This window comes from Tyto alba, unplaced genomic scaffold, assembly GCF_018691265.1.
Source record: "Tyto alba isolate M040663 unplaced genomic scaffold, T.alba_DEE_v4.0 Super-Scaffold_14, whole genome shotgun sequence".
NCBI classification, from domain to species: domain Eukaryota; kingdom Metazoa; phylum Chordata; class Aves; order Strigiformes; family Tytonidae; genus Tyto; species Tyto alba.
In genome coordinates, this window is record NW_024881276.1 from 11,501,917 (window position 1) to 11,521,307 (window position 19,391).

The following is a 19,391-nucleotide window of genomic DNA, read 5'->3' on the forward strand; positions in this document are numbered from 1 at the left end:
GTGATGATTAATGAGTTTCAAGCCCTTTAAGAATGCAAAGGGAGGTAGTTCAGAAAGGAAGTGTTTCACCTGGCATAGAAAAGAAATAAGACTTTGTTGCACGGTGACTCACCCAGGTATTGTCCAGGTGTGCTACCCAAGCACTCGGGTAGGGCTGGAATAAGGGTTACCATGTTGAAGGGGGATGTAAGAATTTGAAACATTTCTCTTCCCAGTGATAGTTCACTGCTGTCATTTCAAATAAACGTGGATTCCCCAGGGCATCCTAGAGAGCACTTTTGCATCAAATGCCGCCTGTGTGCTTGAAAGTGAGTATCCCTTGGAGCAGTGAGCTGAGCAGTGTATCAAGGAATGACAAATAATTGTTCTATATGCAGAGAAATAACTTCCAGGATTTTTTATCCAAAGCCAGCAGGGTACAGGCTGGGACTGCAGGGCAAGGCAGTCTCCATTTTGACAGATACAGTGCATGTGTTAAGCAAGAAAAAGTGGCTTCAGGAGTATCAAGTCCTGGACCTGTGGATCTCAAGAAAATGAGTCTGAGGAGAATTGAGTATATCCCAATTTAGAGATACAAGCACTCTCTTTTCTCTCTTCTAGCACCACTAATCTGCTATTTCGCAGCTGGTCTGTCCCATTTTGCTAAGGTAATAAAGTAAAATTTATTTCCTTATTAGTCATCTTGAAATGAATTCATGTCAGTGCAGAGGCAAGAGGACATTCTCTGCATACATTCCAAAGCTGTATATTACATTTACTAGATTAAGATGTCTGCAGTTTCCAGTTAAGAGAAAAAAAGTGAAATGGTGAGAAATGGGCAGGGCAGCTGTGGTCCTTTGTACATGACTGCAGAATGAAGAACTGAGTCCTGGACCATGGCTGATCCCACCTAGAAACTACTGCACAGACAAAATAACTGCAACAATTTGTTGCATCGGACATGTTTCAATAAATAAAGAAATAATTTTATTGCTTGAATCAGTTGTCTTCTTTTGTTGAGGTGCTGGTTGTTCAGTCCCACAGTTTTCATAAACAGACCTGTGTCTAGCAGAAACAACATCTTGGGAAGCAATTTGCTGGCATCGCCTTCTCTCTTTCAGCTGGTCTCTGTGGGCAGAAGCTTCCAGATATGCATCTAATGGAGAGGGAATTACTGCCCTCCCACACCTCTCCAGCCCCACCATGGACCCACTGCGTGCTGGCAGACACCCCTTGGACTTCTGACCGTACAGGGATCTCCACACGCTCACTCCCAGTAAAGGGTTCTTGTTGTGGTGTAGGCACACACAAGGGTACCCAGATCATTACACGTGCCTCTTGCTGAAGAGACAGGAGAAACAAACTGATGTAAATCAGGAAAAATAAAAACAAAAACAAAAAAACAACAGAAAAACAAACTAAAGACCATGACCATTTTACTTTACATCTTTTCCTACTTTGTGAAATCGATGGCTCTGTTTCACTAACCCTCAAGTGAGCAGAAAAAGAATTGCAAGAGTCTAACTCTACCTTAAATCATCAACAAAAGACAAGATTTGCACAGTATTTGAATTTTAGTCTTATCTTTACTATAGGACTATTTGAAGGAATTATTCTGTACACTCTCTGTCTGTAGACAGGATTGCAAACAATTAGAGTTCAGTTCGAAATTCCATAGTTATCAGACAATCCATGAAATTAGTTCTATTATTTTAAAAATGACTGAAAATCAAAAAGAGTATAAACTATTTACTTTTGAGCAAATAGTCTGTACAATTGTAATTTGACTACCATTAGACTGCTAACAAAATCATAGTAAAGAATCTGGTAAAATATATTCCTGACAATCTTTCAATCCTGCATTACATTTGGAATGGTTTTAAATATAGAAAAAGATCCAAACCTCACCTATAATAAGCTTATTCAGTTTGCATCTTGGACAACTTTTACAATTTATAACTGGATAAGTGTTGATGTATAAAGCTGCAATTCACTGGTATTGATCACAATTTATATTAAAATAAATAAGCAAACATACTGAGATGATAGAAGCTGAGCATACAAAATTCATCATAATTACACTTGATCAGAGATTTGAGTAAACAGTCACACTACAGAATTTCCAGAAGAAAAGCTATCTAGAAGCAACACTATCACCACCTTCTCAGAGCAATTTTCTCCTGGTATTAGCATTACTGCTATAAATCCATTGGTTGAAGTTACAGCATAAGATGCTTAAAGGTAAATGATAAAATGAGTACATAAAAAAGAGGTTCTTCGTCATCTAAAATATAATAAACTGGATCTTCAGCTTTAAAATCTGTCACCAAAGCAGGGATTCTTCACACTTTAATCTTCAAAAGTTAAGCACTAAGTTCATTGTCTGTTCCCTGCCTGTTCCATGCAGATTCAGACTAAGGAAGATACTGATTTTAGAATGATTCACTTTTCCCATCCAAGATGCCTGCTTTTATTCATCCTATGAAGACAGCTGTTTATTTTCCTTCCCCAGCAGGAAGGAAAGAACATAGAAGGCTATCTTAAACCAACCAGTGAATTTTCACATGGCTCAAATTATGTGTGATGAATTGAGTCAGATAAGTGAAGGTTTCTAGGCCTCTCTATCACAAGGGGAGTTACGGACCTAACTGTGTTTGTCATTTTGTCCTGTTAGGGTACACCTCAGTGTCCCACAAAACCAACAGAACAGCTCTTGCCGTGTTTGGTCAGCACAAAAAAATCAAACCATCATACTGGATACCTATAGCCAGCAGTTATGCTGTCGAGCCACGGATCTGAATTGTAATTTACATCAAATATGAGCATCCAGGTAGCATTTGGTCCATCCTCTTTAACTTCTCTTGTGCGAAAGGAAGGCTTGCACCACACACACCGGCACACTAGTAAAAATCAAAATAAGTCAGTGTATTTGAAGGCTGCCAGCCTCTCCACTTACAAGATGAGGACTCTGTATACCTCACTGCTGGCGTTAACGATGTCGTCACGGTTTTTGCACACCAAGCCCACTCTTGCAGGAGTCTCCACAGCAAAAGGAAAAAGAAAACGGTCCCCAAGAGCGCCGAAGTGCTTGGCCTGCCCCTTCAATGCAGGGGTGATGTGGTGGTAGCCCCTCAGGGGAGGCGGTGGGTGCGCTGCTGCTCCCAGGTGATGCAGATGCACCACTGTTTAGAGCTGGAGAGGGAGCAGGGCAGCAGGCAGGAGAGCCGGAGCTTCAGCATCCGCGCTCCCACATGTACCAGGCAGCTGGTATTCCCAGGGGAGCACCCGGGAGAGCACAGAGCGGTTGTAACCACACTTTGGATTGTGGCAGCAGGACTTCTTTCTGGGAGGGAAAGAAAAACACGCAGTGTTAAAGTTTAGCTGGAGGAAATATTTGTTCTTATGACCTCAGTGGAATACAAACCACGTATGTCATGTTTGTTTGAGAGACGCATACACTGAGCCAGCAGCTCAGCAACCAAGTGAGGGACAGAAATTATCCATTATCTTTTTAATTTGGAATGGACTTTAGTTTCAGTGGTTTTATTGTTTGTTTTATAACCACATATTAGAGGTGTTATTATTACCACTCCCATGAAAAATACTATGAATGAGGTAGCGCCTCTCCAAGAAAAAAAAATTATCTCAGTCTTAAAATGATCTCTTTTCTTGGGTGGGAAAGGGGATAGAAGTTGTTGTTTTTCTGATGCATGCTGAGAAATGCTTAGGAAATATCACCTAATTTTCTGTGCAGACAGGGGTAGCACTCAATGCCTGCAGCTGATAGCCTGTTAGACTTTGTTCTTGAAAAATAATATGCTACATGGAGAAAATATGTAGTTCTGAAGTGTGGCTCCCATATGTTTCAAAGCATCGGGAATAAGTGATTTTAATTGATTAAAAACTTTTCCCCCACTATGACTGCACTGTAGGGAGCTGTCATCAGCAGTGACCTACTTGCTGTCATGGCAGAAATGTGTGTTTCAGATGCTGGCCTAAATGCAGATGATTGTTGGTTGGTGCTCATCTATCCACTAGTGTTATATACTTAGAAAATAAATAACTTCTGCCAGAGGACCTCGCTTGTTCTGCAAGTAGATTCAGTTGGGTTCCCTTCCCTTGACCATACAGTGGTGTGGGTACCGTCCTCACAGATGACAGGCACGTGAGCGCTGCTTACAGAAAAAGAGTAGCTATCTTTGGTATCCTTAATATATACGTGAAGTGCAATTAGTGCTGGGATGGGATATGTGTTTTCTTTGTAAGGGGCTGCCAACCATGAGCCCTCTGAAACTCTGCCACAGAATAAAGGGATCTATTTTAAAACGCTATGCTCATTTTCTACGCTTTCTAGGGCGCTCCAAGTTACGTTTCCGAGCTTGACCATGGAACCATGCAGAATTGTTCCTTTCCAGATGACGGATTTGCTGGAGGCAGTGGCAGTGAGGACTGAGCAAGATGGTCAGTCCTGTGCTCCTTGGACCCAGGACTTTACTAGAGACCAACAACTATCATAAATTAACATTGCAGGCATTGGTAACACTATTGATGAGAAAAGTCTTTTCTCAACAAACCTTGCTGTGTTAAAGGCACCGTTTTGAACATGAAAGGCTTAAACGTGGAGAAGGAAATGTTTCAGCTCATCTGGGAGGAGAAGTCCAGTTATTTTTTGATGCTGCTTGTGTCCAAAGCACCTCCTGATGCACAGGCGGCACAACTGCATCAAGGACAGCGGCCCTGGAGAAAGAGCCAGGGAAGAGGTTACACGTGTGGCTTTATTGCCCCAAAATTGTAAAGCTGAAACAGCAGCTCTGCAGCACCACCTCCTGCAACCCACCTTGTGCCAGGGGTAAATGGCTCCCAGAACACTCAGCAGTGAAAAACCAGACCTGCACCCACAAAAGAACATCAGCCTGCCTAGACACTATGTCATTACACAGCCACAATTAGCATTAACAGCGTCAGTCTTTCCCTGTTAAGCTGCACAAGTGTGAAGTGGTTTGTGTTGTCTGAGAAGAAGAGGTGATCGACGCTTCCTTCAAAATCCTTCCCCCTCCCGACTCCCGCAGTGAGATCCAAGTTTGCAGCCCACTGCTTTATTGAGACTTATTTCATAACAAACACATAGCAGAAGAAATATTATATAAACCTTGATTTAGACCTTCCAGATTAACTGCTCCCATGCTGATAAATACAAGTCCTGCAGAAGAATCTGTGGTGATTTTTTAAAAATCTAAGTATAATGGCATTACATGCTTATTTGGGTCACCTAGCCTTTTCAGGAAGAGGTAGATCCTGTGTGATGTTTTAACTGCAGCACCTCTAAATGTTCAGACTCGTTGTGAGCGAGTGAGCACAGATGGGGGGGGGGGGGGGGGTGTTGGGTGCGGGGAGCTGGGAGGGGGTAAGAAGATGCTGTGGAAATCTAGAGGGAGGTAAGTGAGCTGGGAGGGGACAGTTTAAGTGCCACCAGCCATGCCTGCCTGCCAGGCGGGTGAGATGGCAATCACCAGAGAGCTGAAATGTTAGTGCTGCTGGAGGAGCGCAGTGCAGGGAAAAGGAACGGGGTCTGCAGCAAAAATGCGATGAGGTGGCAGCTTTCATAAGCTTTTGAGAATTCCCTCATGCAGGACATCGCATTTTCAGCAGCTCTGCAAGGCTGAAAACTGCTGCACTATTGGAAGGGCTGTGCAAAGGGCTGCACCCTCCTGCTAGGAGTCAGCAGACAAGTTAGTTACCCTATGTTTGGCTACACAACAAGGCAAGCCGATATGGGGCAAGTTAAACTGGCTATTGCCACATGTGTTTGGCCATTCTGATCCCACAGATAGATGCCCTGCCTGTAAACATCTCATTTAAAAAGCTTCCATCAAAACAAAATAAAATGAACCCCAAACCCTGAAAAACTTATCAAAACACAAGCAGTGTCACTACACTCCAACATATTTAGCAAATGTAGTAAGCATGTTCTTCAAAAACACAGTGCATTTTTTGGATCATTGGCCAATTCTCCCACCCACACGTAGGACTCTCCCTGCGCTGCCAGCAGGGTATGCGGTGGTCCGGCAGCATGGCAAGGTCCTGGGAAGGGAGACCACCACACGTTCTACACCCGATCCGGGCTAATCCTAGGGCGACTGGGTCAGCACTCTCACCAACTCCTCTCTGGTGGCAAAAGACAAACCCTCCAGCATGCCCTGGCCATGGGCATGGGGCTGCTGCCCCCCACCATCTGCGGCATGGGGAGAGGAGCCCCGAATGGGAGTGGGGCAGGAGAGCAGCAGCTCAGCCGTGATGGTGCTGAGGGGCCGTGGGGCTGGGGATGCGACTGATCCCCACTGCACAATTCCAAACCTCTGTGCGAAACCAGAGGGGTTATGTTTGCACGGGCTGCAACCATTCAGCTGGCCAAAGAAGTTAGGCATGAGCCGTCCATCAGGCATGACCTTACTCACAGAAGGGCATGTTGGAGAACATCAGAAAAACACTGTTCAGCAGCAAAATGCCCTTCAGGCATTTATCATTTCTGATTTTGATTGCTGAATTTCACTTAGAAAAGTTCGTTGCTGCCTGAGCTGTCAGCTCAGCCCAAGCAGCATTTCTTGGGCCAGTTCCGCAGGGTGTGCCTGAAATACTTTTCTATCTCAAATAAACAGGACACACATGGTGCCACGGGAGTCAGGAGTCTAGCACAGCAAGGATGGAGCTCAAAAAGGTCACCACTCTGTGCACCATAGATTAGGCTGGGAAACCAAATATCAGCTGATCATACATAACATGCACAGGACAGTTGTTTTCATGATATTATTTTTATGTTACTATTTCAAGCAGGGCCTGATTCATCACTTTGTTATTCCAATTTTACCTTGATGCAAATTTTTTCATGACAACAATCTCATCAACATGTAACTGGCATAATAGAGTCATGGACCACATCATCAGCAACTTGTTTAAACTAAAGAAAATCCGGATTATTTAGTAATGTGTACAGTTTACTGACTGAATGGGAACATCTAAAGAAGAACACAAGTACACTAATGAATAGACACTAAAGACCTTATTCTAATTTTCCTCAAGAATGGTAAGTGAAATTTCTCTCCATCATTCATTAAACTATTCATAATCAATAAAATAAAACCATCTGGAACTATTTCAGTTACGGGTACAAAATAAACACTTCCTAAGGGTTAAGCTTACAATTTGATACTGCTGGATTATTCAGCATATAATGTTGGCCTTTAAAAAGAGCCTAGTGTATAAATGTATATATATATTTACATACATATTCATTATATCATTCTTATGCAATCTTCCCTAATCCTCACAAAAAACCTAATATAAAGTCTCATTTTAATGATACTTTTGCACCTACATAAGGACTTGGACCAGTAATAAAAGTAAAGGGCAAAGAGCTAGAAGATCAATCTTCCAATATGGTTTGGGTTTTTTTTTTTTCAGTATCAAATGCATTAAAAATTTCCTGGATGTAATTTTGCATTTATGCTGAGACCAGTATCTGGCACACATCTGACTATCAGCATACTATATAATCAAAAATCCCAGTCCTGGCGCTCACTAGCTAACCTCAAATCCCATCAGAGACTATTTGCTGCCTGCATTTTTTGGCACGCTCCAGATAACCCTCCTCGGTCTACTCCCGTCTCAGACACAAGGGAACTGAGAGACTCCCACAGACTTCAGTGTTTTAGGTAATCAGAAAAAGCTGCTGTTAATTTCTAAGGAGAGCTTTGCTTGTTTTTAAACCTAAACTCTATTTTGCATTATATTGCAAGTTCCATACAATTTCTCCCCAATGCATTAGATTCACAACCTGGAAGTCAAAAGTTGAGTGACTGTTGTTACTGTTATCGCTGCTAGTGCACCACTATATTCTGACATGAGAAAACATCGCATCCATATAACAGTGAATGGAGGTAAACTTAGTTATTCTCAGTTTTATAGTTCTAGTAGCGTGCAATAGCATAGCCTTTTGCAGCAGTTTGCTTGTTTTATCCCTAACGAATCCCGAGTGAACGAATAAAACAAATGCTAAGGGGCACCTTCTTTCTGCAGGAACAGTCGGCCCACAGGACTGCCAGGTGGGACCAGCTCCATCGGCCTCTTGCTTTCGTCATTCTTCACCCAAATGTCCGCTCCAAAGTCAATCAGCAGTGTCACCAGCTCCACACTGCCATTTCTGGCAGCTGCGTGCAGAGGGGAGTCCAGGCCCTTGCCACTGTTCACATTTGCTCCTGAACACCAAGAGATGACAAAGAACAATGACTACACAGTGGTCTATTTCCATTTCCTGCACTAGCTGCTATTTCTCTGAATAATCCATAAATGCTATGGCATCCACCCAGAGGTGGCTTTCCTTATGCTGGGGCTTGGTACTACAATTTGCACATGTACAACTCACACTGGTAGTCGAGGAGAGGGGTTGTGAATAAGAAAATGATCCCAGAGGAACAGTGTATGAGGAAGTCCTTCATCCACAGCCCAGCCCACAGATATCTTGAAGCAGAACAAAGATGTAGTTCCACCTACAGCCCACCTTTGCTCCCTATTCCAGTGCCCCTGTCAGGTCCCGGTCTCACAGCCCCATTTCCTTAAAATACAGGCAAGGTTTCAACCTGCTCTGTACCAGAGGCTTAAGCTGATGCGATTTCCAAATGCCAAAGTATCTCTTGGGAAAAAAAAATGTGAGGATGGAAAAGTTCTAGAGGCCCTTGGTAGAGGAGGGTATAAGCAAGCACCCCTGATGAGTGCTCCCCCATCTGTAATCTTGGGCTAATGGCTCCTAAAAGGAGCTGCAGAAGGTGAAGGGTGAGCTGCAGAATTAATTCAAAACTATTTATAATGTTTTTATAGTACACATTCTCAAATACAGAAGACAACAAAAACACAACAGCAGAAAACAAAATAATAGCCAAATATTAAATACTTAGATTAATTTGTATTTGTCTTCTTCCAAATAAAGATCACTATGCTAAATAGTGACCTACCTAAAAGGTGATTTACATGATGTTTTCTTGTTTTTTCCAAAGGGGCTTTGTTGGCTACTTTAGGTTATACGACCCTTTTGGTTAGAAGAGTTGTACTACTGCAGATAACAAGAAATGGTCTTGTATGATTATCCAAGTGTTTAGACTTATAGCTAGGTTTGTTTGATGCAGAAACACTACAGCATCACACACACAGACATTGGAAAGGATGGTATTTGTTCCAGGAACCACCAGCCATGTGAAATCCAGGATCACCCATCATTTTGCTGAGAGCTGTAAAGTTGAGTTCCTGGGTCAAGAAGTTACCCTGCTTCCCCATTTAACCTGCTACCCCATTTAACCCAGGACTGCCGCTAAGAGTGAAACATCTCCAGGTCCCAGAGCAGGAGCTCCTCTAAATCTTTGATGCAAACAAATCCAAAGATAGATGTTGCAGGAAAAGAAAGTACACCATCCTTTATTTTTCTTTTTACCTGACTCAAGCAGCTTCTTGGCACAGTTCACTTGCAGGTTCTCACAAGCTGCATAAAGGGGAGTACCCAGATGCTTGATGTTGTGATCTATATTTGCCCCATGGGATGCGAGAAATTCGACACATTGCACATGACCTTAAAAGGGATAAAGGAAGAGTCAACTGACAGAGATCAGGTGTTTTTTCAGCAAATTCTCTACTGCAGTGGTGTAATTTGGCAACGATTCAATGTTTTGTCAAGGGATGGTAGAGTAATACTTTCATCCATTCCAGTGTTTCCAACCTGGAAAGCAGGAGCTGAAAAGCCACAGTTAGCAAAACAGGCTAAAGCCCTTGCATTTTATCTGACTCATTTCAGATGTCTACCGAAGATGCGATGAATCACGTTGTGTTTCTCTCCACTGCTATTCAAGGTAGCCAGATCTGACTCCCGCAGATGTCCACACTGTAGGTGGCTGACTTGGACAACGCATCCCCTTCCAGGTGTCACCACATGAACTCAGAGGCCCCGAGAGCCAAGCTGAGCTGCCCTCAGTGAGCACCAGGGGTGGGAGGAACTGCACCACTCGTGATGAGACCACCTAGGAAGGTATTTCACATGACCCAAATCAAGAAAATTATCTTCTTCATCTCTCTCTTCCACTTCAACACGCTGCTAGTAACAGGGAGCGGAGTGCAGATGCCTGTGAGGTTACCTCTCTTAGCAGCTTCATGGATGGGGGATGCCAAGTCACAGGGTGGCTGTAGGCTGGCTCCATGCTGCAGCAATAAATTCAAGCAAGCCACACTGCCACTGACACAAGCGCTGAACAATGGAGTGTGCCAGTCGACAGTAACTCCATTCACCTGGGGGGAAAATAGCACAATCAGGCGCTTTTTTTTTTTTTTTTTTGTCTTCTCAGTATTTCAAGATTGATGAAAATTATCAAGTTTCTCGGCAGAAAATAGGGTTCGCAACACTTTTTATTCAATTTCTTGCAAGAACTGCCTACTGCTTCTGAAGATTACATTTTTTTTTTATTAAAAAGATCATTAAAAAAGGTTTTTTAAAATTTTTCCCCCAAGCCTCTCCTCTTGCAAAAGAATGTTTAACCAGTGCCACTCCAGGGGCTCTCGGGAGTTACCAAGTTACCAAGTTAGATGCATGCTCATTTCTCAGTTATCTCTGCTGAAACACACCTGCCTGTAGCCCTCTCATGAAACTGCTCATTTTTAGCTGAAAGTGTGCAGCCTTTTTTAAAAAAAAAATTTAAAATGAAAGGTTGAAAGGTAATAGATGTATAATGAGTTAATTTTCTTATTCACTATGATTTCGACATCTTGAAAAGCAGAGATCATGAGACACACCCATTTCACCATGTTACTTGTGCATTGTGTCCATTTTCTTCCCATTTCATTGTCAGTTGATCCTAAAAGTCCTACACATCTGCTTAAGACTCTGCATATTGACACCAGTAAGATTAGTGCATGCAGAAAATAAAATATACCCTTATATAAACCTTTTGCAAGAGGAACTTCCCCTTATTCTTTCAGTAAATGATGAGAACATTACACCTTCATCTGAAGAACAATAATAACTGTTGTTTATATCTGTGCTTTTTGGATTGCTTTATTAAAAAGTGTATTTTGTAACATACATACCTTAAGCAGAGCTAACTACAGAGTGTAAATGACAGTGATATGCTGACATGAAATAGTACATCACCTAGCATTAAAATGTAATAATACAACATATTAACACTAGTGACAATGATCTGTCCACCATGTACTCACCTGAGCACCATGTTTTAATAGGATACTGGCACAAGCAGCATGACCCCCTAGGCAGGCTTCATGGAGAGGAGACACCTGGTCTGCTGTAACAAGATTAACATCACTCCCCTGGTGAAATAATGGAAAATATCATTACAACCAACTACCAAAACCCTGGAGGTTTCACAGTAAAGCATGGGCTGCATTCAAACACTGAACAAACCCAGCAGAGATCATATCAACCCAGTGGAGAGGTACCTGTTTGATGAGTTTTTTCAGAGTAAGCAGACGCCCATGGATAGAGGCATCGTGTAAAGGAGACCAGTCTGAAACAAAGTCTGTATAAAAAGAAAGACAGGAAAAAGGCTAAAAACTCCATGAACTGTTTCATTAGCATACTTTATTTCAACTGCATGACCTCAGTAAATGTCTCTTATTCTTCTTTATTACTTGAGCTGCCAAGGCTTCCTTGAAGCAGCTGCTGGGAGGGAGTGAGACAAGAGGACGGCTTCTCTCTGAGGGTGTTTTTAACTCATCCCATGTTGGTGCTGAGCAGCTGCGCTCCCCTTCAGAAGACAAGAGAGGGATTTGCAGAATATCACCTTGCTCTGACTGAGCTTGTCCCTCAGTTTAAATTATTTCCAGTGCCTTTGTTTTCACAACTTCATTACGTTTTACCAATTAGCTCAAAAGGACTGTATTTTGCAGAGTATGGCTGCTCAGTCATTTACCCCTGCTCAGAGCTGGGTTAGAGTCAACAATGCCTAACAAGACAAGGTACCAAAGTACAAGCAGGTAAATCGTGTTACCTGTTGATTTTGCCTTTCAGTTTTCAGTGTTTGGTGTTGGCCTGTGCAGCAGTGCATTTTAAGTAATAGCTGTATTCTCCACATTGTCCAAACCACAAAGTGAGGTACAGCACATATATATCATACAACTATTAATAGAAGGGGATCTTCAATATTACAGGTTTTATGGCTCAGGCACAGCTGACAGCAATAATCCCTCTGGGAGACATTTACCTGCTTCAACATTCATTGCCTCAAACCATAGTGTCCGGTCTACATCCATGTCCCAGGTTCCCCCTGGGAAGGAAAAGAAGTATTTCCAGAGGGCATGTCACTCAGCTTCTTTCTGAAACACATTCTGCAACTCCCTGGAGATGTCCCACTCTCCTTCCACTAACTACAGAGAAAACCCCAATGGCCGACTTGAACGAGTGGCTGAGATTTTCAGGGACTATCCTAGATCACATGCATGGAACAAGATGCTTAACAGTAAGAAGTCTGCCTTCAGCAACAAAAGCTAATAAACCACTATAATTCTTTAAAATCATTTTTAGAGATCAGCTGATGATGTCAGTGCTTACACAAGATCTGCAGATCTTGTCTCAGGTATGGACATGCATGGGAGAACTGAACCCCTCATGGCCAATGCCCTGACACTTCTGGCTATGCCACAGTGTGCTGGAACGGAGTGATAACCAACTGTGTCAGCCATCTCCCAGCCTGTTGAGCTATTGCTCTCTCACCTTCAAGCGTGCTCAGTAAGGGGCATCAAATTTAAACAAGATCTGGTATAGCAAGACTCACAATGGTTTTGTGATCGAAAAATTCTGGGATAGGTAAATCGTGACATGAAGATGGTGGTATCTGAAATGTGTTGTTTATCACACACAGCAGATCTTTGCCTGCATAAACTATGTTAGGTAGGAGGGTAATTTTTTGCTGGCATAGTGGCCACAAAAGGTCTGCTATAGATTTATAGTTATTCTCGCAAGACTCTTTTATCACTGTGAAATACATTTGTCTAAAGTCATTCATATAGGCAAAAGGATATTTCTGCTACTACCATACACTATTCTTGAGCCACTTGATGCCCGTCACAACACTTACCTGTATAGCACACTTTTGCGAATATGTACCTATTGCACCTTATTGTCTCTGAGCAATGGTTCACTGATAGACTAAACTAGGGTAAATTTTAGTGTTTCCCTTCTTGGACACCAAAAATGTGGGTCTCCATAACAAACAGCTAGTCAGATTGGTAGTAGTCCCACACACATCACAAGAGGGAACTCAACTGGTCCCTGTGGTAGCTCTTATTTTAATGAAGTAATTTAAAAAAATCTAGTAGAATAATCAAGGCTTCACCTTCTCTTGTGAGAATCTTCTAACAGTTGTCCAGCGTGCTTCTGACTCACAGGACAATCTCAGTGACATCCTGAAAATAACCTCAGGGTGGGTTTGAAGCCTGAAGAGGGGTGAGCTTGTGGAACAAGGCCCCCAGGAACAGAAGTCTCATAAGGGATGATTGGAAAGGCAGCTGATTCACAATGTTCACAATTCCTTCTCATTTCCCTGCCTCTGGTTATGATTCCTACCTAGTTAGGGGAAGGGAAAGGGAGAGGGCTTCTAGAAAATGCTAGGTAATTTGTTGGTTTACACTAGTTTTATATTTACTTGATCTAAGCTATCACTGGGCATCCCTTGGACTAGAAAGGAGGTTTATTTTGTGTCCACCAGAGACTAACCATGACTACAGACAGGACACAGATCCAGTGGCTGGAGCTTCTGTTACCCGGTCAGTATGTCCTGCTTATAGGTGCAATTAAAATGACTTTCAATCAGCTTTGAATTCTGAAGGAGAGATGTCTTGGAGAACAGGCTGGGGGGGATTATCAGCCCTGGGACTGTGCCTCCTCTGAGCGCAGGGTGCAGTCCCTCTCCTGCACTCTCCCCAGGGAGAAAGCTTGGTGCTTTCTCCTGCTCTTGGCATGTATTTGTTACAGCTGTGGCTTTGGGTCTTTTCCTTCAGATTGTAAATTCGTTGCCAGGGAACTGGGAAGGTGTTTGGTGACCTATTGACCATACCCTACAGACTAGGTGTTTGGTGGACACTTTGAAACCTGCCATCTATTTCACTGCTGCCTGTGACTTTGAGACACTGTCAGAGACTGTGCAGACTTGGTAGGTAAATCCACACTGCCAAGTAAAGAAATCCTGGAGGATAGTTCAGCATTGAGGTTTAAGCAGGTGAAGATGTGAAGGCAAATCAATCTGCACCATTTGGTCTCAAAGAAAGAAATGGTCCCAATCTCTTTTATTTAGAAGGATATAACTAGCAAGACAAGACTCCATGAGTCAAGTGATCTTTTCCAGTCTTGTATTACTTTCACTATGAAAGTCAAAGGGAAAAAAAAAGAGAAACTGAGAAGCAACTCAAACTTCACAGGCACAGAAAGATTCATCAACTCAGATGTGATTCATATTTGGGAGAAGCCTCAAAATTAGAAAGCCAGAATTAGAACCACAGTACAGCTTTATGGGTGGTACTGAGTACATGAATTGAACAGAGATAAAAACTCAGGAAATCTGGGTAATGTATGTCATTTAGGGTTTTGGTTTGGTTTGGTTTTTTTTTTGTGTTCTTTGTTATTAACGTCATTTGAGGTCTGCCTGCCTCCTTCTTTGTTCCATGGGCCATGTCCCACAACAAACGTAGTTACAGTAAGTTCACAAACATCCTTTGGCTTTAGCAAATGGACAACCATTTCCAGAAGCTGCAGTTCTGTTCTCTCAAGGAGAGTCAAACTACGCTACAATTATTAAATGACAGTATTATTAACTGAATAAAACAGCTTTGCTTTGAGTGATATATGTCAAATGATGCTTATCTGACCATGCTGTCGTTCTTGCTGATCCTGCCTGAGTTACTACTGGTTGTTTTTCCAGGCTCTGTAAAAAGCTTTAGATTTTCCCACTAAGAAACCAATGCCATTGCCCAACCTGCATGAGTTGCAAGGGAAGCATGTTTATAATAATTCTAAAAATCTAGATTGAGGAACAAGTTTTCTGAGCTACAGCTTGTTCTTTTTTTGGCCACACAAACACAGGCACAGTTTTGTGAAAACTACCAAGCTGTTATATCATCATGTCAGCATTCTTTCTGACAAAGAGGAAGATGCACGTTTAAGCCATCACATTCATGTGCAGTATTTATTCATTCAGTGCTTGCTTGAGAAAAAGCAGATTTCTACTGAGGCTCTAAGAAGAGCCAGACCATACCATAGTCAACTATGGACTGGCCACTAGCTTGCAATTTTGCCAAGTCTTAACAACAAATTAAAAGATTGACTACATAAGCATCAAAAATAAATGTTGGTAGAAAATAAAAAGAGGTGTGTGTCAACATGTTGTAATCCAGCTGGAAATTCTGTACTGAGGGGAACCAAAGCTTTTATCCTAAATGGAAGTAGATACCTAAGGTAGCTTCACACCAGCCTTGGATGCATTGGGAAGAGGGGTTTAAGGGCCTCTCTGTTGACTAACTGCCATGGCGTACTTCCAAATCTCTTACCATGAACGGCATGGCCCCAAGCTGCCATCTCTCCTGCCCTGTCTCCATCTGCAGCAAACGCCTTCACCCTGAAGCAATGACAGGGAGGCAACCTCCCTGCAGGGGAAGGCAAATTTGCCCGTTCCTGCACCCAGGACATTACCCTCAGGCAAACCACAGATTCTATTTCCAGCCTGCTCCAGGCTGGAATTCGTGTTTCTCACCTGGAGGAGAAGGGAGGTTGCAGTAGATGGTAGGGTCTCACTTCCCCCTTCTGCACAGCACAGGAGGCACACCATCAGCAATATAAATGATCAGTATTTATACCATACACAGGCTTTTGTTTAAAGCCTAAGCAAATGCCAGTGCTAACCGGCCATGGACTTTTAAAATCCTAAAATAGTGATGCTCGGGAAAGCCCTCAAAGCACTGCCAGCCAGAGCCGCCTGTGAGGGAGCAAGGCCGGTGTATGTGGGTGGTACAGCTGTGTTCACTGTATGCACTACCACAGGAACAAGGATTTCTGCCAAAAATATGTACAACTGCTCTTTCACAGGGGAACGAGACTGTTTATCCAAATTTGAATTTTACCCACACTTTAGTCCACAGGCAAGATGAGGCAGGCCTCAAGAGCTTCGTCATCTAGACATCCAAAACCTCCTTGCTTTCAGTGGCATTGGGTTACCTAGCCCCCTTTTTACCACTGAGAATCCCAGTCAGCCCAGAGATTACTTTAAGCCTCTGGTCATGTTTGCTTGCACTGACATCACTTGGGCACGTGAGTGTTGGAAGGGTGGCATATACAGAGGAAGCCTTATAGCAATAACCACACAAAGATGCAAACCCTGACTGCTCCCTGAGGACAACAGAGCTTTCACAAGACCTTTCTAGAAGAGCGCTCGTCTTTGTGGTGATGGCTGAAAGTACATTTTCCAGCCTCTGACCACATGGAGGGTGTTGCACACTCCATGCCTGTCCCCAGGCTGGTTTCCTTCCACATTGGTCACACACTGTGCAGCTTGCAAGGGGCTTTGAAATGCTTTTGGCAGAGGTATGCTCTTGCATACATATTTGCATACACATATGCCTATGGCATTATAGGTAACAGTATTACAAATGATATTTTTCATATCCTAACGCTTTCCCCTGAAGTTTGTGATATATGTAGCCTGAGTCAAATACATTTCTGCTGTAAGTCACCAGCAGAGCTCATTGACTCTCCTAAGGAGCAGGCAGACACAAGAGGAATGGACTGAACTGATTTTCAAAGGACCAAATGATCTGTGTAAAGCAGTGCAGTGTGTGGGCTCCCCTCTTTCCAGCCTCCATTTTGCTGGAGCTCATCTCCAGTGTGGACCTGGTTTGATTCATACTGTTAATAAATCACTATCCCTTCCCTCCCAGGCCAGCCTCAGGATGCACATAAGCGACACGCATGAGGAGAGGCAGACAACACAGCAGGTATACAGATCATCTTTGCACTGTGGTTTTAGGGCCTTAATTTTCTATTTGGTATGAATGGAAGCATCCTGAACAGCCCAGAAAGGGAGTGAGGACAGTGTAAAGTCATATTACCTTAATTTATCTCATTCATTCTGCACTTGCCATGAGCTGAAGGAGTAGCTTTTCAGAAAGTAGAGCTACAGGGAACATGTCCAGCTAAACTGCCATGTGAAGTTAAATTACTTGTCTTTTGTCGCCATGTCGTATTTTCAATGGCTCTGGGCCTGAAAACAGAGCAATGATCAGAGGCTATTTCTCTGAATAACTGCCCACTGGTGACCACAGCAGCATTGGTCACAACTGACCACAATGCCCTTGCCTAAGCAACAGACTGGGCAACAACAATGCACAGCCTGGGCAACAGCACCTGGGTCTGCTCATCTGAAAGAAAAAAGAAAAGGAAAAGGAAAAAGGAAAAAGGAAACAAAACAAAACAAAACAAAAAAAAAAAAAAAAAAAAAAAAAGAAAAGGGGAAGAAGAAAGGAAAGGAGGAAAAGAAGGAGGAAGGGAATGGAAAAAAAAAGAAAAAGAAAAGAGGAACTGAGCCAGTGCTGAGCTTCCAGCTGGCACTAATCTAAGTCAAACATGCCACATTGCAGCTTCTTTTTCAGCGTGCTGTGCTTCAAGTGCTTCATTTGTTTCTGCTTGTACAAAGTGAGGTACAGAATCAGACACACTTTTCTGTGATGAACCAAAAAAACAACAAAAAATTCAGTATCCAATAGGAATAGCCCATTTAAATCCCTTCTGAAGTGCGAGACCATGGGGATGTTTTGTGGGACTGCCTGCGAACCTGCCCTGGAAGCAGGACATCAAGAACAGCACGCCACCAAAGCCTGACCCTGCCCTTTGCCACTGCTGGCAGAGGTGAAGGCTCGTGGCTAAGCAGAAGCATTACTTACCTCTCATCTGTGGGTTTGATGGAGATGTTGCAGACGCCTGGCCTCCAGCTCCTTGCAATTTGCTGGAGTTTTGATTTGTTCCCTCATCATCCATCTCAGCCTCGTCTGTCCGATTTCTGTTTTTTCACTTCGCGGTTGTTCTCGAGAGTTCAAATTCCATCATTCCCGGCAAGCCCCCAGCAGTGGAAGTGATCTATTAAGCAAACTCTGCACGGACAAGTCAAACAGACCTTGCAGCAGACCGGGACGTGGTGCTGGCAGCACTTCGTGCAGAAACTCGAGTACCTGGGTTGAGATTTAACGAAACAGCTCCCTGGCTGCTCTGGTAGGCTGCCAGCGATCCGGCGAAGCGAGAGATGTGCCTGATGTCACATCCTCTCCAACGCAGCGCCCAATTGGGGAGCCCGCCGTCCGTTTTTATCAGGAAGGAAATTCTGAGTTTGCCAAAAAAACAAGACAGAAAGAGCCAGTTCAACTAGTTGAGCGAACTCTGCCTGCAGGGGATTTGCAAGGAAAACCCGCAGATATATGAGCGCACGCGGATCTGCACCACTCCTGAGCAAGTTGTTTGCAGAGGACTTTGCCGCGCGCCTCCCTGGGCGGTGTGCGCTGTGCAAAAATTACCCCTCTTATCTGCCAAGCCCTGACGGTATGCAAGAAACGGAGAGCTGGACGCCTGCTGTGCAGCAGTGATCACCACATACCCTATGGATATTGAAACCACATGTCTGGGGAGCTGCCGTCCCCACTGGAGGCCCAGCGTTGTCTGCATGGCGTGGAAATCGCAGCGCTGCGCGGGCTCGTTTCCTTCACACACACACACACACACACACCCCCTCCCCGGCTCAATTGATTTCACTGACTCGCAGTCACACCAGGAGTTTTGTATCTGAGCACTGCCCTTTTATTTCTAAGCAATTTCTCGGTCTAAAACAAACATACCAGCGAACAAATGTCAATGTTTTTTCAGGAGGACCTCTGCCTCATTTCTCTGGGTCTGTTTGTAAAAATTCTGTTCTCACAGATCATCTCTATTTGCACTTTTTTTTTCCCAAATTAGTATAATTTACAAGTGCAAAATCTTGTGTATGTCCCTGAATATTTGCCCATTTGTGTACAGGTGCAAGTAGGCAGAACTTCCATGCAAAAGTCTAACCCGTGTAAATAAAAATTAAGTAGGATTTTTTTTTTTTTTAATTTATCTACTAAAGCAGAATTTGCATTTGTGTATTTGGAGATGCCAAGTTGCTAAATCCTGGGCTAATTCTAATCCTAACTCATCTGAGCCTAGGTGACTTGGTTTCATTTTTATTCCTATCTGTAACACATGCAAGAGATATGGAATCATAGTTAGGATTTCTTTGTCCATATCTTCAAAAATAATCAGTTATGTTAAAAGATACAAACAGCAGCTGAACGTCATTCACAAACCCGGCCAG

General features: G+C 43.2%; 1 protein-coding gene across 2 annotated transcripts; it reads right to left on the reverse strand.

The window, feature by feature from the left end:
* Window positions 1-1,398: 1,398 nt before the first annotated feature.
* ASB9 (ankyrin repeat and SOCS box containing 9) lies at window positions 1,399-18,568 on the reverse strand. Of its 2 annotated transcripts, none has more exons than XM_032983899.2 (7): window positions 17,953-18,568; window positions 11,467-11,546; window positions 11,230-11,337; window positions 10,152-10,302; window positions 9,458-9,592; window positions 8,040-8,231; window positions 1,399-3,322 (listed from the first exon to the last, which is right to left on the reverse strand). In XM_032983899.2, the coding sequence occupies exons 1-7, from the start codon at window positions 18,044-18,046 to the stop codon at window positions 3,111-3,113; spliced, it is 972 nt and encodes a 323-aa protein (XP_032839790.2). In that variant the 5' UTR covers window positions 18,047-18,568; the 3' UTR covers window positions 1,399-3,110. The 2 variants fall into 2 exon arrangements, with proteins under 2 accessions (XP_032839790.2, XP_009968405.2); XM_009970103.3 differs by lacking the exon at window positions 1,399-3,322 and adding an exon at window positions 4,554-4,716 and having other exon boundaries at window positions 17,953-18,567.
* Window positions 18,569-19,391: the final 823 nt, after the last annotated feature.